This window comes from Castor canadensis, chromosome 11 (genome assembly GCF_047511655.1).
Source record: "Castor canadensis chromosome 11, mCasCan1.hap1v2, whole genome shotgun sequence".
Classification (NCBI taxonomy): Eukaryota; Metazoa; Chordata; class Mammalia; order Rodentia; family Castoridae; genus Castor; species Castor canadensis.
Window position 1 is genome coordinate 82,800,916 of NC_133396.1, and position 24,455 is coordinate 82,825,370.

At 36.2% G+C, this 24,455-nt stretch overlaps 1 protein-coding gene across 1 annotated transcript in view; it reads right to left on the bottom strand.

The window, feature by feature from the left end:
- Positions 1 to 24,455, bottom strand: part of Xpr1 (xenotropic and polytropic retrovirus receptor 1) — a 172,434-nt gene that overhangs the window by 117,174 nt on the left and 30,805 nt on the right. Inside the window, exon 2 of the mRNA XM_020165078.2 lies at positions 21,894 to 21,945. Within this exon, the coding sequence (XP_020020667.2) occupies positions 21,894 to 21,945 (52 nt within the window). The remainder of the gene's footprint in view (positions 1 to 21,893; positions 21,946 to 24,455) is intronic.

Here is a 24,455-nt window from a genome sequence, read left to right on the forward strand (position 1 = left end):
GAGGCAGTGAAAAGGGCAAGAAGGAAAGAGTTGCTCATGTCACCTCCCCCAACTCCAAGCAAGAGAGAATGTCTACCATTTGGGGGAGAGGCAGGGAATTAAGTCCAGGCCTTAGACTTGAAACTCCATACCAGGCTTACCACAGAGAAATCCAGAGGGCAAAGTCTCACAACCCCTGCACCAGGCCTGTAACCACAGACTGAGCCACCGAAACTGTATGAGCAAGTGGCCAATGGAATGCCAAACCTCCTCCACCCTCAGCAGATGGAGTAACAAGACTCTACCTGCTGGGGAACAAGGCAATAAAGTTAGCACAGGACTTTGCCTTAGAGCTCAGTACTGGCTCTACTGTGGTGAGACCCAGTGCCACAAGAAACCAAAGGCCCCTATGCTCAGGCCTAAGCTCACGGTCAGATCCTCAAGACCTGCACTGGGGCACGGGACAGAGAATAAGCATAGCTGGGACTCAAGTTTTGGCCTGAATGACTGGAGTGGGTATAGGCACAAACACATACCCTGCAAGACTGTGCACGTCCTTGTGGCTGTGAGATTCAGGTGCAATCCAGTCTTGTTGGTCAAAGGACTGCCTTCATCAACACTATCCTAATGTGGGGCAGCAGAGCATGAAGCAAGACTCAGTTCACTGGGAGTAGGGCAGGATAGTAAGCACGGGATTTTGTCTTGGAACTCAGTATTAGACTCGTAAAACCAAACACTAGGCAATCCTAACAGCCCCAACCCCAGGGCAGTACCTATGGAAGTAGCCTCTGGAACAGCCCCAATGTCAGAGACACCTGACTCCAGTCTGTTAGACTTCTGTGTCTGCTTAGAGCAGTCTTGGGCCACCTTAGCAGTAGAAGCCCACAGCCCTACAGGCCTTTGTCCTACCTGTGCTGTGCTGCTCTTAGTAAACCTGGGATCAGGGTATGATAAAGCATTGCTGAGTTGTCACATAGGAGCTTGGGTGTTCCCTCCATGGTGATTCTGCCCAGAACTAGATATTATTCTCTAGTTCCTTAATATAGGCCAGTGAATGTGGATGAGGCACTTGGACCTACCCTGGCCCCAGAAAAAGGCTTGCAGAGACAGATTACTCTTTTTAGGCACTCGTGCAATTCATGCCAAATAACACACTGCATATTTGAGACAAACATGGTCTTGGATCACCTCTAGTGCTGAAAAAGCAACAACATACCAACTGTGGACTTGAAGTGAAACTGAACTTGGGGTGTCATATAGTGCTGAAATTGTAACTATAGGTTGAGAAAATAAGCAGCCTTCTTGAATTTTTGGACAGAGGAAAGCCACAATACAAAGACAAGAATAAATATCTAATCCTTTAAGGCACAGATGAGGTTGCACACCAAAAAACAAAAGAACTTTCATAAAGTTATTATTTTACCCAATGGTCAAAAGAAGGCACCAGAAACTGACCACACAGTAACTAGTATGGATGAACTTTCAGGTGGAAAATTCAAAACTTTTTAAAGGAAGCTCAACTAGCTTCAAGAGAACAGAGAGAAACAATTCTATATTCTAACAGAGACATTTAACAAGGAGATGGAAGTAATTTTTAAAGATCAAGCAGAAATCCTTAAGCTGAAAAATAAACTAAGCAAATTTAAAATGTGACAGAAGGCATCAATAGCAGAATAGGTAAAACCAAAGAGAGAATTGGTGAACTCAAAGACAGGCTACTTAAAAATACATAGTAAGAGAATGAAGAGGAATGAAGAAAATTTACAAGAACTTTGGAACAGCATTAAGAGCACAAATATTCAGACAAATGAAGCTCAAGAGGGACTTAAGAATGTCAAAAGGGTAGAAAGCTTACTCAGAGATCTTAACAGAAAAACACCCCAATCCTAAAGGTAAAAGAAGATCAAAGGTCACCAGTTAGATTTAACTCAACCAAGTCTACCCCCAAGTCATATTATAACAAAGTTCTCAAAAAGGAAAGATAAAGAGAATATACAAACAAACAAAAAAACATATAGAGGTATCCCAACTGACCTGACAGCACAGTTCCCAGAAAAAAACTTTCCAACCTTAAAGGTCAGGAAAGAGTGGCATGAGATTTTTACAGTATTGAAGTATAAAAAAAAAGAAGAAGAAAGGAAAAAAAACTAACAATCAAGAACACTGTAACCAGCAAATTCATTTCCTTTGGAAATGGAGAGATAAAGACATTAGCAAATAAAAAAATGAGAGAACACATCTCAACCAGGCCTATTCTACAAGAAATGGTAAAGGAAGTTCTTCAAACAAAAAGAAAAGACAATGAATATGCAAAAACTTTTGGAGGCATAAAACTCGCTGGCAGGAGTAAAATAGACAACTTCAAATGCTTTAATGTTGTAAAGATGATCCATAAAACTGAGGCAGGCTAGAAGTAGGAAAAGTTTGGGGCTTATGTAGGCTGCCTGGGGATGGACCAGACCACCCTCACCTGGTTGAGAACCTCGCAAGCCCCTTCCCACTCATTCATTATTGGTTGGGAATCTCAACTGCCTTAACCTGGCCAGGAGGGGCCACCTATGCCCCTCCCAATTCTTGATTATTGACTGGGAATCTCTTCCTTCTCCCCTTCCAATAGGTTATCATAGGTTTTAAAAGCACCTAAAAGAAAAAAAACACAACTCTCTAGGCTTGCAGCTTCTACCTGGGCCCCACCATGCTTCCCTTTGTAGTTCTCTTCCCTAACTTTTAATAAACCCCCTTTATACCCATGAGTCCTGCCATGAATTCTTTCTGGTGGGACATGAAGAGTTTGGAATTCTTCTGATCACAGACTGCACCAGCACCATTAACAAAACCATATTTTTTGTATGAAGACTAAAAAACAAAAATAAGAACCACATTAATACACTGAGATGGGCAATATAAAAAAGATATAAAATAGGATAAAAAAATTCAAAATGAGGGAGCAAAGTATAGTTTTTAAGTTACTCATTTTGAAAACTTGTTTTTGTTTCTGATCTTCAAAATCATGTTCTGTTGCTATGATTTCAAAATAGCTTCTTTTAATCAAAGATGTTTTTTGTAAGCTTCATAAGCACAAAGCAAAAATCTGTAATAGAAAAAAATACACTCAAAACACACTACTACAGAAAATCATTTGACCACAAAGACTATGAAAGGAACAATAATAAAACTAAAACCTAAGTTACTAAGTCATGATAATTAATACCTTATCTATCAATAATTACTTTACATACATATGGATTAAATTCTCCAATTAAAAAACAGAGAGTGACTGGATAGTGAAGAGAAGGAGGAGAAGAGTGGAGGAGGAGGAAGAAGAGAAGAAGGAAGAAGAAGGAGAAGAAAAACAACCACCACCACCAAGTATATGTTGCTTGCAAGAAACTCACTTTGCTTCAGAGAACATGTGTAGACTAAGAACGAAGAGATGGAATAAGATATTTCATGGAAACAAAATCCAAAAGAAAGCAGAAGTAGCCATATCTGTATCAGATAAAATAGATTTTTAAGTCACAAGCAGTAAAAAGCAACAAGGAAGGACATAAGTAACGACAAAAAAGTCAACTCAGCAAGAGGAAATAACTCTTAAATACGTATGCATCCATTATCAGCAAATTCAAATATATAAAGCAAGTATTAATAGATCTAAAGAGAGAGATAGACTCCAATAATAATAGAGGGTTTTAATACCCCACTTTCAACAATGGATAAATCATCCACACAGAAAATCAACAAGAAACAGTATAGTTAAATTACACCCTAGATTGAAACAGTATAGTTAAATTGTACCTTAGACTAAATGTACCTAACAAACATCTACAGAACATTCCATCAAAAACACATCTTTCTCAATACACATGAAAATTCTCAAAAACAGATCGTATGATAGACAACAAAAAGTATCCAACACATTTTTTAAAAACTGAAAACACAGAGTATCATTTCTAACCACAATGAAATACAACTATAAATCAGTAACAGAAAAAACTCTGGAAACTATACAAACACATGAAAATTAAACAACTTACTTTTGAACAGCCAATGGATCAAGGAATAAATCAAGACAGAAATTTTAAAAAATTATTTAAACAAATGAGGATGGTAACACAACATACCAACACCTATGGGATTCAACAACAGCAATACTAAATAATCAATGCCTATATCAAAAAAAAAAAGGCCGAAATTAACATATTACTGTATCTCAAGAAATGAAAAATCATTTAAAAATAATCTACTACTAGGTAAAATTTAAAAGTCTTATTTGTAGAAGTATCATAAAGCCATGTAAGTCATAAAAATTCATAGGCAGAGGAAAACTATTCAGAGTACAGCAATTGATAACCTGCTGCCCTTCTTTTCCAAATTGAGTATATTTCTTATAGCATTGGCTAAAGACTGGACTTGGCCTAGAACAAGGAACCTCTGATGGGAGAAGAAGCCCACAAAGCTTTCAGTGGTCCTATGCAATTGTAACCTGGAGCTTACAGCAATTTCCCCTCACCAAAAATTTCCTGAGTTAAGTGCATCAGTTCCAAAATGCAATGGAATCTGCCTGTCTCAAGGTGCTAAGAACACAACTCTGACAGAAAAAGAGAGAGGCATGCCTCAAGTACACAGTTGATCAGTCATGCTGCCAAGACACTTGCCAGGCTTGATAGTTTATAATCGGCAGAAGACTGAAGGGTGGGCTGAGAACATCTGAAAAATAGAAATGATTTCTAGTAGCCTTTCAGGGCTAAGGAGACAGAGATCTGCCAGGTTCTCAATCAAAAGCACCTTAAGGCAGAGATTCCCTGTGCAGGCCAAGTCCAATCTTTAGCCAATGCTATCAGAAACCTACTCAATTTGGACTAACATGCCCAAGGCCCTAGGTTCAATTCCCAGTGCAAAAGGGAGGGGGAGCGCAATGTATTTACAACAAAGAAATCTGGCAGAATTTGCTGCCACCAGACCCGTAGACAGTTAAGAAAAAGAAAAAATTGTCCCATATGGAAAAAGAGAAATGCAGAAAGTGATAAACAATGTCAGGAAGGATAAATATAGGATAAATGAGTATTAGGTATAAAAAGAAAATCTGTAACTTTTTTTTAGGAATTTAAAATATGTGGAACTAAAATGTGTGACAACACATAAAAGTAGAAGGTGAGAGATAAAGGTAAAGACTCTAAAATTCTTCTGAAGAAGTAGTAAAAATGCAATTTGTATCTGGGCATGCTGGCTCATACCTGTAATCCTAGCTACTTAGAAGGCAGAGACTGGTAGGATCATGGTTAAAGGCCAGCCCCAGCAAAAAGTTCACAAGACCCCATTCATCTCAACCATGAGCTGTCATCCCAAGCTATATGGGAGGCTGAAACCAGGAGGATGGCAGTTCCAGGCTAAGCTGGAACAAAACAGTTCACAAGACCCCATCTCAGAAAAAAAAAAGCTGGGCATGGTGGTTCACGCCTGTCATCCCAGCTACAGAGGAAAGGGTAAAATAGGATTGTGGCCCAGGCTGGCCTGGGCAAAAAGCAAGATCAAGAAGAAAGAAAAGCAAACAGGGAATAACAAAATGATGAATTCATAGACAATGGATAGACAGACCAAAAGGTAAGGATAGAAACAGAATGATCAACAGTCAAGGAGGCAGAGATATAGACTGAAACAGATGGACAAAAGGGAGAGAAACAGGAGAGAGGATCAGATAAGGGTGAAGTCAGAATTAGGAAGATGGAGAGATGTGAGTCAGAGGTGAGAAACTGTCAAGGAGACAGGCAAGGACATGCAGACAGCAGAACAGAGAAGGGACAGGTGAATGAAAAACTAAGACAGAGAGGCAATGGACACACACAAGAGAAGGGGAAAGGAAAAGAGGCAAGAAGGAAAGATGTCAGGAAGGGAAGCAGTGGAAAGAAGCTTCCCTTCACATCACTTCTACCCTGGGGAGCAGGGGATTGTATTCATCTGATTCATTACTTAACAGCCTGGTCCCTACAGTCCTCTAGTACATGAAAAAGAACTACAAATTATCAAAACTATTTAAATGACACTGAGTTCTGTACACCAAAGGCTTATCTGGCCAGAGGGGAGACTCACTCTTTCTGAATATTAGTAGCAAGTATAACATACAGTCTCTTACTTCAGATATTAATATTCTCAGGGACATCCTAGAGCTTTCTGGCTTCTAAGGGTCTCTGCTCCAAGCATTCAATATAATGTGCCAATAACTTGTTTTTTGCCAAACAAGTCAGAACAAATAAAATTACAAAGGAACCAATTTTAAAAAAGGAACATATTCCCTTTCACAGTGTGATAAGATTAGCACTAGTTTAAGAGGGCTTTTTTTTTTTTTTAGCTTTTCATTAAAATTTCACAACTAGTATAGCAAAAAGTTGAAGAAAATAATGTAAGTCCCAATATGCCCAATGCCAAGCTTCAACAATTAATATTTTGCCAATATCATGAAACTTTATCCATGAGAAGTAAAACTAAATGTAATCACAACTTTTTTCTTTATTGTTTCATAAATTTTAAATGCATTCTTATTAAAACCCTGAGCTTTAAAATCAATTGTTACACTGTTAATCATTATGAAATTATCATACAAACACTTACATAATGTTTCTAGAATTAAAACCTCTATTCTCAGAATCAATAAATCTACATCTAAGCACTTACTAGGTACCTATATATATATTCCAGGATTCTATGCATTTTACAAATGCAGATTATTAAAAATCTGTTCCAGGAAAACAAAATATTGCCATCGTATGGTCAGAATTACTCTGTAAAGTTAAGATGCTCAAATTCTAAGAGTCTGCTTTAGCCAGTTTAGGACATATCCAGTTTCCTTTTTCATACTATACAGGTAATTCTAATATGCAACCATGGTTAAGAGTCACTAATCTAATCCCTCTTTCTACCAAATGCAAAATTTTTCTCTAATATTCATTTGTTAACAGCTAGCCAACACACAATTTTTAAGACTTACTATATCTCCACCAATGTAATTGGGAAGCTAACTTCCTAAAAATCCTAAAAAGCAAAATTCTGATCTAAATTCTATCTTAAGTGGCTATATGAAATAATTTTAATTCTTGTTGTTATCTGAGCTATGTACGTTATCCATATATCCCCTCAGTACTCTATGGTAAACTTTTCTTCAACCTTTGCTTTTACAACAATTTTCAAAACTATTCCCATACACTAATGGCTTCATTCTAGAACAATTCAGTAACGCTTTAAAAGCATGGCTCCTAGGGTTAGAGGCATGGCTCAAACAGAAGAGCACCTGCTTAGCAACTGTGAAGCCCTAAGTTCAAACCCCAGAACCATCAAAACATGATTCTTATATAACTATATTCAATATTCTAGAAAAGGATGTTCTGCACACTAGTACTATCATCTTTTTGTGGTTGTTCTATAAAACTTAATATAAAGAACTGAGTTTTTAAAAAAGTTTTATCAATAGAACTATGAAACCTCTTTCAATTGTTTTAAGTGTGGCAGGGAGGAAATGGAGGGGAGAGGGTAGAAGCAAACTAACCATTGTAAGATGTAAGGCTATCTGGAATTGCCACAATGAATCCTCCCTGTACAATGAATATATTGCTAATAAACAGGAAAAAAAAAGTTTTATCTTGCTGCTATCTCAGGTAAATGAATGGAACTGGAGAACATCATCTTAAGTGAAGTTAGTCAGGTTCAAAAAGCCAAAGGTCACTTGTTTTCTCTCATATGTGGAATACATACCCAATATAAATACAAGCGGTATTATGAGAAACAGGTCATGCTAACAAGTCATCACTAACAGGAGAGGAAGGGTAAAAGAAGGACGTTAAGAAGGTGAATACGGTGATGTACTTCCTATACAAGAATGAATATATAATTTTTAATGTTGAAATCACCATAAGACTAAGGTAGAAAAGAGAAAAACAGAAGTGATGAACCAATTCAGGTTATAATACATAGATACATGAAAATGTTACAATGAAATTCTCTGTATAGCCATCTTATACAAATAAAAATGTATTTTCTCAACAACAGAGAAGGTAAAACAGGTCTTGTCTGGGAGTCGGCACCACTGGGAGGAGGGAGGATATAAGGAAAGGTGTAAGAGGGTGAATATGGTGGAAATACTATGTACTCATGTATGAAAGTGGAAAAGTGAGACCTATTGAAACATTCCAAGAATGAGGGGAGGAAGGATAAAGGAGAATGATGGAGGAGGTGAATTCAACTATGATATATTGTAAGAACTTGTACCCGTAGTACAACAATAATTTTAAAGAAGAAATTTAACTTCAAAAGAAAACTATATCAGCAAATTATATAACTTGCTTTTGTGAATCAATATGAACTGCTAGAAGGTGAGCATATTGCTAGCTACTCAAAATTAATCCATTTAAGAAGAGTCTGCTTCCAAGTAAGGAAGTCAACTACCATTCACATGTTTACAAACAGAAAATTGAATTTATCTTGGCATCTGTTTCAAACTAGCAAATACCTGTGGAAAGAGCAAAAGCTGGGGGTAAAGAATCTAATTCCAGAAATGGAAGAACCCTATTGAGGGTAGCTGACCTTCTACAGCCACTTAAACTTGCATGCTTATAATTTGGCATTTAAGCATGTAGCCTAGACTCTGTACTTTGTCTCTGCAGAGGGAGCAACATACAGCAAGATAGTTTTTAACAAAGACAATAGCTTGTACTTTTTAAAAATGGGTAAGAAGGGTAAATTAAGCCCAAGGACTTTGCAGGTTGCATTTCCAGAGAACAAGTATTATAAAAACCATAGAACTAAGCATGCACAAATGCAAGAAAGGCAAACGTAATTGGTCTGTCTAGAGATTCTAACTGCGGTGTTAACTATTAAAGCAGTATAGAAGTCTAGAGAGTAGTAACTATGGTAAAAGTACAATTATTTCTATGTAAGTATAAAATCCTTAACAATATATAACAGTACAAAGACAAAAATCAATTATGGAGATAACAATGATTTAACTACTTCTGCAAAAATTTTCAAATTTACTTAGTTACATTTTTTTTAAGACACTATGTAGCCTAGACTGGCCTGGAATTTACAATCCTCCTGCCTCAGCCTTCTGAGTGCTGGAATTAGAGGTATGTGCCACTATGCCTGACATACATTGTCAACAGTTATTTATAACTAAGGAACAAAGTGTTTTTATTCTTCAATAGTTGTTAACACATTTAATACCACAAGCAAAGTGTGCCTCAGAATTTAACTCATTTTCTTTTCTTTTTGTGTGTGTGTATGGTACTAAGCTTTGAACTCAAGACCTTGCACAGTGCTCCATCACTTAGGCCATATCTACAAGCCCTTTTAGCTTTAGTTATTTTTCAGATAAGGTCTTGTGCTTTTTGCCAGGGCAGGCCTCAAAACTGCAATCCTTCAACACCTACCATTTAACTAAGATTACAGACACGCCCCAACACACTTGGCTTGTTCTTCAAGACAGGGTCTAATTTTTTTGCCCCAGCTAGCCTAGATCCATGATTCTCCTGTCTGCCTCCCAGGTAGCTGGGATTAAAAGCATGAGCCACTGCACCCCACAGCTCAATTCATTTTCTTTCAAACACTGGTTCACCCACTATTCACAAACATCCTATGAATTTGACACCATTCACTGAATCACTTAACTCAAGTTTACTGTTACTTATATTCTCACACAAACCAACAAGTCATACAGTATCTATAGGTCTAAGATACCAAGAAACAACTATTAGTGAGCAACATTCACTGCACCTCAAATTTCAATCACTTGTCAATGACTTCATTAAAATAAAAAGTAACAAAACAGGCAACTGAGCCCTACCCAATGCTTCACAGTTGAAAATATGGAACTGTTTTATAAGGAGGTACAGGCACTTACATTTCACCATGAAGTTAAAACTGAGCATAAAATTTAGAATGCCCAGAAATGTTCTCAATAATTCATATTGAAAATACTTTTCCATACATTAGCATAACTATCTTAGTAAAACAATGTACATTTTACTTCAGAATATAACAACATACATTTTATGTCACCTTTCTTTTTATAAAAGGCAAGAAAGAAAAACAGCCTCCCAAGACAACCAACATTACACAGAGTTGCATTCATGTTACTAAGGTATACACTCACTCCAATTTTAATATCACAAAGCAACACATGTTCCCAAATTACTTCATATTCCTACTTCCCTGAGCTCCCAACCACAGTTCCCATATTTAGCTCTTAACCTTAGATGTTAGAATGACAGTAACCTTAAAATCACACTTGGCATTGATAAAAGTTAGATATGTAAATTATTCTTACACATTTAAAGATTTCTAAAATCCTGAGGCTATTTTTCAAAAACTGTATTAGACTGCTTTTTTAAAACACAACATACTTACATTTCAACAACAAAAAAGCTTAATTCTGAGAAAAAAAAATTTAAGCAGTCTACAACACCACAGTTTCATGTAAGCGTAAGAAAAAAAAAAGAGTAAGAAAGGACTGACAAGAAGGCAAAAGTGGAAAAGAGGGAAGAATAAGAAAACAGTAACACAACAGGAAATATGTAAAAATTTTAACTATACTATCTTTCTTTTAAATGCAAGAACCCTGAACTGATCAAAATTGTGATCTACCATTTTTAAAGTGCAACTTTTAAAACTATTTAATACTCTTGGAAATCTGGCCTCATCCTTATAGCTCTTACTCTCATGTAATAACCCTTTGTTCATTTAAAATACTCAACTGAGTATCCTTTAAATGTCTCTTGTACTTTCAACCCTTTGGTTGTATCCTGTTGCTTCTCTGTGCCTAGAAGGCCCTCTTCTATAGCTTTGTAAATGTTGACTGGGCTTCAAAACCCATCTCTTCTATTAATCACTCTCTTACTACTTCATTTATAAAGATTATAAATTATTATGGTCATTGTAAAAAAAACTACTCAGAGGAGATCAACCTAATACACAATGTTGTCTTTGTATTCTTAAAAAGTCCTCCTTGCCAAGTGCCAGTGGCTCACGTCTGTAATCCTAGCTACTCAGGAGGCAGAGATCAGGAGGATCATAGTTCCCAGCCAGCCTGGGCAAATAGTTTGCAAGGCCCTATCTTGAAAAAGAAACCCATCACAAAAGGGAGGGTGGGGGGGCGCTGGTAGAGTGGCTCAAGGTATAAGCAGTAAATTCAAGCCTGAGTACCATCAAAACAAAACAAAAAAATTCCTTCTTTAGCCTGGTGTGGTAAAACATGCCTATAATCCCAGGAGGTTGAGGCAGGAGGATTTCAAGGTCCAGGCCAGCCTGGGCTACACAGTGAGACCCTGCCTCAAAAAAAAATAAAAAAAGAACTCTGTTATAAATTTATTTGCCATGTCAAGAGTGAACCATATCATATTTTTTCCTTAAATGAAAATTCAATGCAGTCTTAGAAAGATGAAAACACATTTTTACAAACATGCAAGGCCTATATTTTTCTGTATTTTTTACAGAATAGAAAAAATAACAAATCTTACAATACAAATTATCTTATTCTAAGCTAGTCTTTGTAAAAGGGATGTACAAAATTAGCTGTTTTGTTTTCTTTTCATGACCAAAAGATTACTCTGAAGAGCCTAATAAGCACATATTTTGGAATACCACAGCAACTGCAGAATAATAGAAACTCTCAAATATATTTAATCACACTAGATTTCCAATACTGTTTCAGAGTATAGACAGTTCAACCACAAATAAGATTCATGTGCCTCGAGTATATATGCAAAATTAACTGCATATGATAACAAACCAATATAAATTCAATTTCCTCTTCCAATCTCAATGATTTCACCTCTTGTAACAAGCCCACAGCAGGTCAATTTCTCATCAAGAGCCACAAATTGGGCTCAGTCTCCTAGGTGATAAACAATGTTTCACCTCTCAACCTTTGACTAAAAAAATGAGACATCAGTCAATATAAATAGATTCCCTACCCTCGACACTCTAATCCTAAAGAGCTGTATTTGTGGTTGCCATGCCTAAGATTATTCAATCCTAAACATCATCACACTTCAGCTAGTGCATACTTTTTCAAATCCAAAGAATATTTACCAGAATCCAAGCTTTAAAGAATGAAGTATGAAGTATTTTATCTTTAAATACATACACATATATATACATATAAAACATGTGTATAAGTGTAAGTGCACACATGTGTAGGTATGTATGCCTGTACTTCTTTCCAGTGAAAAAACACAAAACGAATATCCCAGCAGCAATGACATTTTCAAAGCAATGTCCAGTATGTGGCTTCTAAAGAAAGTAAGACTTCCTAGTAGCCCCTAAAAGAACCAAGACTGCATGGTAAAATGGTTGGTTCCAAGTCTCACACTAGAAATATATATTATCAGTCTTGGAAAGTTTGTCATATCAGACAGAAAAGCTACCAAAGACTACCAGGGTCACTTCGAAAGGACTGAGGAAAATCATCTAAAGAGGCTCTGACTGGCCACAGTTGAAAATCTGATCATTTAAAGGAATAAAACTGTAGCTAGAGGTGTGGCTCAAATGATAAGAGCACGAAGCCTTTAGTTCACCCCCCCCCAAAAAAAAAAACTGCACTTGACCAAAACATACAATATGTTTAAAAATATGACTTAAATACTTAAAAAAATTTCACTGGTCATCCTTGCAAAATGTTAGAGAACCAACATTATTTGAAAACTGTAAATAAAGGAAAATAAACATTTATTATACATTTCCTATACAACCTTTAACTAAGAATAACCAACAGCTGGCAAAGTTTCTCTTTACTGAAGAATTCTGGCTAACATTAGAATATAATTATTTTGTAAACCTTGATTAACAGATCTAATGCTAGCAGGTGGTCATCAATAGCCAATAGCATTACAAAGAAAAAAATTGACATAGAAGTACACACTGGCACCAATGGCACCAATAAAGTGCCACTGGGAAACAAAACTATATAAAATAAAATAAATATAAAATTAAAAAAATAAAAGTTTCCATTTGGGAAAGTGTGTGTGTGTGTGTGTGTGTGTGTGTACACACTCAGCACTGAATCAAGCATCTAGACATAACTACAAATTTACAAGAAATACAGAAAACAAAAACCATGCTAAAGTACACCAAGGGACTGCAATCAGCAAAAACCAGACTTAGTGAGACAAAAAAAATCAATTTGTTCCAATAATAATAATTGTTATTTTTTAAGGGAAAACTGAAAATGTAAGAAGAACAGAGGGGAAAAAACCTATAGACTCACTCTGACAAATAGAAAAACTGAAAATGTAAGAAAAAGAAGAGTTGGAGGAAAACCTATATAGGCTCACTCTGACAAACAGAACTTTCTGTGATGAAAGAAATTATACTACTCAATATAGTAGACCTCATGTGGCTTCTGAGCACTTGACATGTGGGTATAATGTCTGAAGAACAGAATGTTTCATTTTAATTATAATCAATTTAACTAACTACATGTGACTGGTAGCTACAATACTGGATGGTGCCAGTATAGATCAATAGAAAATTAAGAGACCTATTAACCAATCACAATATATTGTAGGATGGACCTTATTTGAGTCCCTATTCAAACTAATAAACCTTAAAATATACATAAAACAATTAGGAAAATGTGAACCCTGTCAGATATCTGACCATAGTAAGAATTATTGTTAGTATTTTTAGGTGTGATAATTGTCGTTTGGTAATTAAATTAGGGGGAGAAAAGACTCTTCTTTAGAAATACAGTGAGTTCATGCATAAAATGATATAATTTCTGGATTTTGTTTCAAAATAATGGGAAGAGAAGGTTACCCAGATCCCAGCACCACAAAAACAGAGTGGGTGGGAACCAAATAAGAAATACTAATTAAGAGGCCAGGCTTGGTAGCCCACACCCATAATCCCAGGAGGGAATCTCAGTCTGAGGCTGGCCAAAGGCAAAAACCACTATGCCGGGCGCCAGTTACTCAGGAGGCAGAGATCAGGAGCATCGCAGTTCAAAGCCAGCCTGGGCAAATAGTTCCAGAGACTCTATCTTGAAAAAAACCCACCACAAAAAAATAGGGCTGTTGGGAGTGGCTCAAGGTGAAGGCCGTGAGTTCAAACCCCAGTACCACACAAAAAAAAAAAAAACACTAGGCCCTGTTATGGAGTAAGTATTAAGGTACACCAATCATTCAGGAATATGTGCTTCCTCTCTATGCTCATTGGTTCTTTGTACTTTAACGTGAACATATTAATAGCCGAGCTGGAAGCATGGCCCAAGTTATAGAGCACCTGCCTAGCAAGCATGAAGCCCTGAGTTTGAGATCAGACTGAGCAAAAAGTTAGCAAGACTCCATTTCAACAGACAAGCTAGATGTGATGGTGCATTACTATAATTGCAGCTATAAGGAAGATGCAGGTAGGATGACTACAGTCCAAGGCTGGGCCTGGGCAAAAAGCACAATACTCTATCTAAAAAATAACTGAAGCAAAAACAGAGCTGTGGGCATGGTTGAAGTGGCAGAGAGCCTGTCTAGAAAATGTGAGACCCTGAGTTCAAACATCAATATCTCCAAAAAAAAAAAAAAGGCTTATTTGGACAGAACATTAAAAAATATTTTTTAATTTAGATTTCAGGATATGGCAGGCCAAAAAAAATGTCACCACCACCACCACCACCAAAAAAAGGTATCTATGTCAAGTCCCTAGAAGCCTGTAATTCTATCCTATTTGAAAAGAAAGGGTCTTTGCAAAGTAGTCAAGGATCTTGAAATGAGATCATTATGGATCATACGGGGAATCCTAAATCCAACGGTAAATGTCCTAAGATACACAAAAGAAAAAAAGAGGACAAGACAAAGTGAAGAAGCAAAATAAATTCATCATTTCACTTTAGGGGTGAAACTCACCACCTGTCCCTGGTAGTCTTCTCATGTGACATTAACCAAAGCAGAAGGGTTTTTGAAGATACATTAAATAGCTTTCCCTATTATAAATATCAAATGATCTTATTTCTAGGTACAAAGCTCATGTAAGTAATTTTTAAGAGATGATGATAGTCTAACAAAATGGGAAACTGGGAGGAGGGGACAAGATTATAAATAACATGAAAAATAATGTATACTAAATGCACATATTTGACAGTAATCCTATACATACAAAAACTACCTTATGAATTTACAAAATATAATCCAACCTTCTATTCTCTAGAACCAGAAAAAAAAAATTCACATCTGTTAAAACAACAAAGATCTGGGAACAGAGGTAAAGTAGAAGAAAATGCCTGCAATGGACTTTGTCCATTCAAGCAGATAATTGGAATGAATTATTTACAATACTTTTTTAAATATCACTAAAGGCTCAATTCTAAGGAGCTTAGGAAAACAGTAACACATCTGCTAACCAAGAAGAATAACCAAAAAATTCCAACAAAAAAACTAGATAAGACTGGGGAGGAGATGATGGGGAAGTGGCAGAAAAACAGAGACTAGTATACTTATGTATACTATACTTATGCCCTTAACTGTATCTATTCATTCAATTTTCAGGAACTCAGGTGTTAAATAACTGAATCAGGGCTATGTTAAGCTGAGGTTGTGTGGATATTGTGCTAATATCCACACAAAGAGGAATGCATTACAAAACAGGGAGAAGCACTCTTGGGGATATACCCAAAAGACTGTTACTCCAGAGGCACCTGCACATCCATGTTTATTGCGGCACTATTCACAATAGCCAAGTTATGGAAACAGCCAAGATGCCCCACCACTGACGAATGGATTAAGAAAATGTGGTATCTACACACAATGGAATTTTATGCAGCCATGAAGAAGAACGAAATGTTAGCATTCGCTGGTAAATGGATGGAATTGGAGAACATCATTCTGAGTGAGGTTAGCCTGGCTCAAAAGACCAAAAATCGTATGTTCTCCCTCATATGTGGACATTAGATCAAGGGCAAACACAACAAGGGGATTGGACTATGAGCACATGATAAAAGCGAGAGCACACAAGGGAGGGGTGAGGATAGGTAAGACACCTAAAAAATTAGCTAGCATTTGTTGCCCTTAACGCAGAGAAACTAAAGCAGATACCTTAAAAGCAATTGAGGCCAATAGGAAAAGGGGACCAGGAACTAGAGAAAAGGTTAGATCAAAAAGAATTAACCTAGAAGGTAACACCCACGCACAGGAAATCAATGTGAGTCAACTCCCTGTATAGCTATCCTTATCTCAACCAGCAAAAACCCTTGTTCCTTCCTATTATTGCTTATACTCTCTCTACAACAAAATTAGAAATAAGGGCAAAATAGTTTCTGCTGGGTATTGAGGGGGTGGGGGGGAGAGGGAGGGGGCGGAGTGGGTGGTAAGGGAGGGGGTGGGGGCAGGGGGGAGAAATGACCCAAGCCTTGTATGCACATATGAATAATAGAAGAAAAATGAAAAAAAAAAAAAACAGGGAGAAGCAAAACATTAAGACTATCAACAGTACTTCCATTTTAAATTCAAATAGTCTAAAAAATTATTCCATGAGTAAATGCATATGAAAAAATAATCCTTCAACAACTCATATATCCTTCAAGTCTTCTTGTATCTTTGAAAGGAGGCATATCAAACATGCAAAAACACAAAAGTGGTTCAATGTTGCAAAAAATATAGTCTGTCAATTTTTAAAATATGGTTTCTGAGCATGTTTTGGCATCAAACAGCACAATGCTACAAAAACAGAGAACCTTTAAAACCAGGACCTCCTATCATCTCTCTCTGCTCATTTTAAAGCACACCACATGTGTCATGTCAGAGTATAAACAAACAGTATGTTTAGCATCTAATCAGCAAGTAACATGCTGTATTCTAAGATGGTAGATCAGAAGAATTTTCAAATGAAAGAAAGTAAAACCATGTAAACTAGGTTAATGTGTTCCATAAATAGTACTTTGACCTCATGTAAGATTGAAGGAAAAGACTCATTTTTATCCCTACTCATTGATGTGCTAAGCAAATAACAAAAGCTTCATACCTATTTTAAATACTAAATATAGGCTAAAAGGAAAAAAGAAACAATTCCTGGGCTCAAGAGAATAATATTCCATAAAGAGAGAATTAATAAGTAAATTTGGAAAACACATGCACCCAAGTTAGCACAGCACAGCAGCTCACACCTGTAATTCCACCTGGGGGGGAGGATCATGAATTTGAGGCCAGCCCAGGAATACATAACAAGATCTTATCTTAAAAAAAGGGGAGGGGGGTGACGCAAGGTGAGGGAAGGGAGAGGAAAAGAGAGAGAGTAGAGGGAGAGGAGGCAAACAGACAGACAAGGCAAATGGTACTCCCCCCAAAAAATCATCAAAGTAAATGTTAATGTGTTTAATTTAAGTAATAAGGTGAAAATGTAAAATGTGTTGAAAGGCAGCATGGCTTCAGCATACATAGGGTGGCGTTAAGGGAAAAATGAAATCAAGTATCTGCAGTATTCTAGACAAAGAGCATGAAACAAGATCTAGTTTTTGGTGAGCAGTATTAATGTGCCCAGTGGTAATTTTTCTGATGGTGATGCAGCCTACTCCATGTGGTTTCAAGGTATGGATGTTCAGACCTGCTGTACGTACTTTATGGGTGGACTTGAGTGATTTTAGGGTGCTGAGCTCTGTATATCCTGAGCATTCAGTTTTTCCCCAACAGCAGTCACCTTGGAACCAGATACCAAATGCCAAAGGTCTACTGGACTACAATACCTATTCTACTGACATGTATTCTATATCTACAAGTCTTTCTACAGAAAAGGATAAAAAATTATTAACTGCCATTATGTAATAGTCAATATGTTGGATATCTTTAACACGGAATTTTAAGTCACCTTCTTGGGCGTGTATTTCCAAATAAATGGTTACACAAAAGTAAGACTATATTGAAAAGTAGGTAATGACATACCTAACACAAAATTAGAAATAAGGATTAGAGGTGTGGCTCAAGAAGCAGAATGCCCACTTTGCAAGTATAAAGCCCTGAGTTCAAATACCAGACACACCAAAAAAATCAAAAAAAAAATCAGAAATAAATTAATAAGGAATGCCTGAGAGTGTTAGACTTTAAAGCATTTGTATCTATATTATTTCTGAATATATGCACATTCTAGTTATAGTTTTAAAACATTTATTTTAAATAAACATAAGCAGATTTTGTGCAGTATAACTGATTCATGAAATTCACTTCCAAAAACTGAAAGAAACAAAATAACCATGAATCTGAATGTGTATTGATTTGAGTAATAAAAAGCAACTTAAAGCAAATACTCTGATTTTCAAATTGAAACTTTTAATTGAGCTAAACCTACTTTATCAATGAAGAATAAAGCACCACCTTATAATGTCCTAAGTTAGAAGAAACAAGTAATTCACTAGTATAAAAACAGTACCTATGTTCAACATTTTATCAACAACTTCTGTATGCTGTGTCTTGTATCTGATACACTTTTATGAAAACACCACTTCATTCTTAAAGAATCCACTAATTACACTATACCTATAAATTCATTCCATGTTAGGCAAGAGTACAAAATATGAGAAAGCTACTGATTTTACTACAACCTTTCATAACTAACAAATCAGCAAAAATGTTATTTTAATTCTAACAATATTTATAACTATATCATATTTAAATAACATAGTACAGCTATTACTGTCATTCAATTCAATATAATAAAGATTTTTAAAATAAATATCCAATAGATAACTATAAACAGGAGAAATATTCTCTTATAATAATAAAATAATAAAATTATCAGTGAACTTAAGAAACCTACTACTCAACTGGCTAATTAATGTCCAAAAGAGGGTTAGTTAGCATTAGCCATATTGGCCTAAAAATATTTCAGATTTATGGCAGAGGTTCTCAACTTTAGCTATATGGTTTTATATTATAACACTTGGGAGACTGTGGAAAAAAAACACTAATACCAATGACAGGCATCAATACAATGTCTGTGTTCTACATTCCCCTCCGACCCCCAATCCTATTTCAGTAGGTCTGAGATGGGGGTCAAGCAATAATTTTTTAATAAAAAGACTCCCAAGTGAGTTGAATGTCAGGCATTTCTGGGAACCACTAATTTAACATACAAGATGTAGGGGGGAAGAAAAGAAGAGTAAAGTAAAGAGAGAAAGACAGTATTACAAAATTTTCACTTTAAAAACGTTAAAGTTTTAATTCCTATCTTAAGACTTTGTTGATAAGTCTTCTTGGGTTGCATTCTTCTCTAAGTAAATGACCACAATTTAAATTTAACATCAGATGAACAATAGTAAATTAATTTAAAATCACAATGCAAATGAGAGAACAATTACAATTTAATACCTTTTCTTTTTTGGTGGGACAAGCGTTTTTTGAGCTCAGGACTTTACACTTGTAAAGCAGGTACTGTACCACTTGAGCCATACCTCCAGTCCTCTCTAATAATTTTTTCTAACCTCATTATTATTCCAGATGTTTCTTTAAACCACTTTCCCATACCTTCAATTCTCCAGTGCTTCAAAAGAGAAAAACTCATACTAATGAAGATAAAAATGACATGGCTTCATTATTTATTTATTTTTTAGTGTGACTGGGGTTTGAACTCAGGCTTGCACTTGCTAGGCAAGTGCTCTACATTTAAGCCAGGCTCACACCCTTTTTTGCTTTAATTATTTTTTCAGATAGGGTCTTGTGTTTTTTGCCCAGGGCCAATCTGGGACAGCAATTCTCATACTTATGCCAGCCACATAGCTAAAATGTATATACAGTCATGAACCACCACATACAAGCTTGTTTGCTGAGATGGGTACATGGCTTTACAATATGTTTATATGAAAGTACAAGCATATGCTCCTGCATGATTGGCCTATATTAATACTCTCCCTATAACAGGGCCCAAAGAAGAAAATGCCTTCAGGCAATGAGATAAAGAAAAGAGTTCTTAAATATAGATCTATGTCATTTTGAACATACTTTCACAAAACTCATTTTTTTTTCTAATACCCACTGAAAGTAACTGAAAAAATTTCTAGGACCATGCTCTAACATAAAGGAAAACAAACAAGTATCATCACAACTTCCAAACGTATCTCTGAGTATGTGTTATGAACTGGACAGAACACTTAAAATTAAAGATAAGTAGTACTACCTTGAGAATAAAATTAAAATAACCCCTATTAATGCAAGTTACACATGGCAGGGAATGAGTTTAATTTCCATGTAATTTCATTTCTCTTACATTCTTAAAACAGTTGAAAGAGGCGTCCTTTCAGGCGCATAAAGTTAAGAGCTTGCCCAATATGGTACTGAACATTTTGATAAATCTTAAGTGTCTTGAGTTAAATATTAGAAAATTAAATACAGAATAACCCAAAATTCAATGACAAATTATTAAACTAATACCTAACTGCTAATGCCCTAGTTTTAAATGGTAAGGGACAAGATTTTGAGATGTTGGAAGGACATTTTAATCCAGAATTATTCAATCTAAAAGCTATGCATTTTCTATTGGTATTTAAAGGTATGGTTTTATTAAACAACTTCGGCATTTGTTTTGTGTCATAAAGGTTAGTCTAATAGTTTGTTACTGGAATCACTTATATGGAACACTAGTGTAATATCTCATACAACATACAGTAAGAATATTCTTAACAAATTCTTTTTCACGTTCATCTCTCCTGGAAAAAAAATCTGATGCAGAATTTTAAAAAAAATACCCAGCCTAAAAAAAGAACACTCCCCCAAGAATAGCTGCTGAATTAGCTCTAAATTATTTACTGACACAAGAACTCAATACAACTTTAACATGCATCTCATCAAAGCTTAACCCTTAAAGACTAGCTGGTGTTGCTGGAGGTGTGGCTCAAGCCATAGATCACCTGCTTTGCAAGCTCAAAACAAGCCCAAAGCCCTGAGTTCAAACTCCAGTCCCATCAAAAAAGAACAGCTAGTGAGAAGTTGAGATAACAGAAAAGGAAAGATCAATAAAGTTAACTGAAGATAACTACTGCCCTCAGGTCAGTCGTTTTACAACTGTCAAACTGTGCACATGCATACATAAACATGCATGCTTACACATACACACACACACACAGAATAAACATTCTCCATTGTTTTATGAGTCCCAGTGCATAAATAGAAAGCTGTGTTGCTCAAACCAATTATGTACTAAGGATTCGCTTTGGGTGGATAGATGGATAGACGGATGGATGGATGGACAGATGGACGAATGGATGGGTGGATCTGGGTGGATGGATGTCAAAATACATTGGAGGAGGGAAGCAACACAGAAAGAATTATGAATAAACCAATATATAATTCACAGTGCTAAGATGAAGTATTAAATCAGTTTCTTGTCACTATAACAAACACTAGAGATAAACAATTTAAAAAGAGGACAGGTTTATTTTTGGCTCACATTCAGAGATTTTAGTCTATAATCAGCCAACTTCATTGTTTCTGGGCATAGTGAGGCTAAACATCATGGCAGGGAGTGTGTGGTGCTCCTTCATGGTGGACAGCTCACCTCATGTTAGACAAGAGGCAGAGACAAGGTATATCTTTCTATGGCATGCCTCCTGTGGCTAACTTCCTCCAACTAGGCCCCACCTCCTAAAGTTTCCAACACCTACCAAAGATCACCAGCTAGGGACCACAAGGGCCTGTAGAGGACAATTCATAGCCAGACCCTCACAGATGATATAAAGACATAATACAAGTTCTATCATAGCGTAAAAGTAAGCAAGACCAAAAAAAAAAAAAGTGAGGGGGGGAAGAGATGAAAATATAAAATAATCACATTTTAAAAAGCAAAAAAAAGGCCTACATAACAGGGAAAGGTATCATACTCATTTTATGTCTTGCAATTTAAAATATCTTTCTTTAAAAAGAGGTTTTCTATAACTAAACCTAAAGGATAATTCATCTTACCTTCCACAGAAGGAGCCTGGTCCTGAGCTGAATACAGCATATCCTTGAAAGCCTATCAGAAAGAAAAGAAAAGCAATACATGAAACCATAAATAAACTTTATAGTGAAAGTGTCTGAGCTAAACAATTCATTTCAATGACAATGAGGCAAGCTAAAATTAGGGAACGTTCAGGACTCATAGAAACTTAATATTGCATTTCAAATTAACCATGACTGGCTCAGGGACCACCCTCACCTGGCCTGGGTGAGGTGCCCCTCCCCAGTCATTGATTATTAGATGAGAATCATCTGGGTCTTCCCTTCCCTTAGATTAGCATAGGTTTTAAAAGCACCCTGGGGAAGAGAAGCACTCTCCCCTTTGTATTTCCCTTCCCTAACTTTTAATAAACCCCATTTACACCCACTTGTCCTGCCATGGATTCTTCTTTGTGGGACACAAAGAATTTGGAAGTCTTCTGATCACAGACTCTACCCCACTGACAACTACACTTAGTTCTCTACATTGAGAACTTAGTGAAACATTTCAATTAACTTTAATAACCTATCCAGTATTGTCCAATCTTTAAAATGAGAGCTAATGTATACACTTTAAAATTTAAAAAGCATTTGGATAAGAATTTTTAAAAATTACCTAAGAGATCATAAACCCTCTGGACTAAAACCAGTGAAAAAAACAGAGAACAAAAGTCCTGTAGAACACTGCCTAAGAAAATGGAAACACTGGATGCTGGTTTTTTGGTTGTTTTGTTTTAATTTTGCTTCTAGAATCCAATAGATATTACTATCAACACTCACTTCCCAGTTGTGACCTTGCTAAATGAGGCAGAATCACCCCTCTGAGATCTTCCAGTGTACAATTATTCAAGCACATAAATACCAAAAAAAAAACAAGTAAACCTCCAGGATAACCCACTCTTTTAAAGAGTATTCCATGTAGGAAATTATATTCTTCCTAAGTGAATTTACTATTTACTTTGCATTAATGATGACTAACAAAGTCTAGCAATATATAGTAAAAAGATTTCCAATAAAATAAAACTAAAATTTTTAAATCGACTCATTTTTGTTCTCTTTTATGTATTTGCAGTGCTGGGGTTTGAACTCGGGCCTACACCTTGAGCCACTCCACCAGCCCTTTTTTGTGAAGGTTTTTTTCGAGATAAGGTCTTGCACACTATTTGCCTGGGCTGGCCTTGAACGATGATCCTCCTGATCTCTGCCTCCTGAGTAGCTAGGATTATGGGCATGAGCCACCAGTGTCCGAGTTTTGTTCACTTTTTAACTCATATTTTATAAAAGTATTAGGAAAGTTTATACAAATTTTTATATATGTATAAAATTTTATACATATATTTTAACATATTTAATATGTTGAATATTAATATATTTAATATTTATATAAATTTTAATATATTTAATGTTAAATATTAATATAGTTAATATTTATATATATAAATTTTAATGTCACATGCTTAAATCCAAAACTATTCAGCAAGCTTCACTTATAGAATTTGAGGCAATACTGAGGTATAATAAAAGGTAAATATCTGGTCTTTGTATCCAGTTCCTGGAACAGAGCTTCCAAGATTTTTGGAATTTACTGTTTTTTATATGCTAATGAGATGGCTCAATCTGGGAGAGAGAATCCCTGACAGCTTCAGGAAGACGGACGACCCCAGAAAAAACAAGTGACAAGAGTATTAGAACTTTCAGTGCCACATCCAAACCACTGGGAAGAGCCAGGTGCTGGAGATCAAGTTCAATCACCAATGAAAATTATTTAATCAATCTTGCCTGGACACTGATGCCTCCAATAAAACCCTTAAACATCAAGGTTCTCAGAGCTTCAGGTTAGTGAACACATCACTGTGTTAGAAGAGGGCATAGAAGATGTGTGCTTCCTTTATCCTCATACAGCTGTTTCTAGGCTGTACCCTTTATAATGGATTTTAATGCTAAGTATAGTGCTTTCCTGAGTTCTCTGGGTCCTTCTAGCAAACTATCAAACCTAAGGGAGAGTTGTGGGAATCCCCAAATTTGTAACCAGTCAGGCAGAATATGGGTAGCCTGGGCATCCCATTTGTATCTAGCATTGTAAATGGGGGCAAACAGATAGCACTCTTAACCTATGAAGTCCATGTTCACTCCAGGTAGTTAGTGTCAGACACCCAGTTGCTGCTGGAGAACTAGGTGTTGCTATCAAAAAAAGGATAACACATTCAGTGTCAGAAATGGTGTGGCAAAACACCACACCACACAGGATCCTTATTAGAAAACCATTTATTAGCAAACCACGGCTTCTTTCAAGATTGTATTTTGGAGGTCAGCCTCCTATTTACCAAGCACTAATTCTTACACGTTTGTATCCAAACCCTACGTGAACATGACAAAAGTCTGGAATGTCTTTTAAGAAAAATGCATACATAGGCACCAGTGGCTCATGCCTGTAATCCTAGCTACTCAGGAGGCAGAGATCAGGAGGATCACAGTCTGAAGCCAGAACAGGCAATAGTTCTCAAGACCCTACTTCAAAGATACCCAACATAAAAAAGGGCTAGTGCA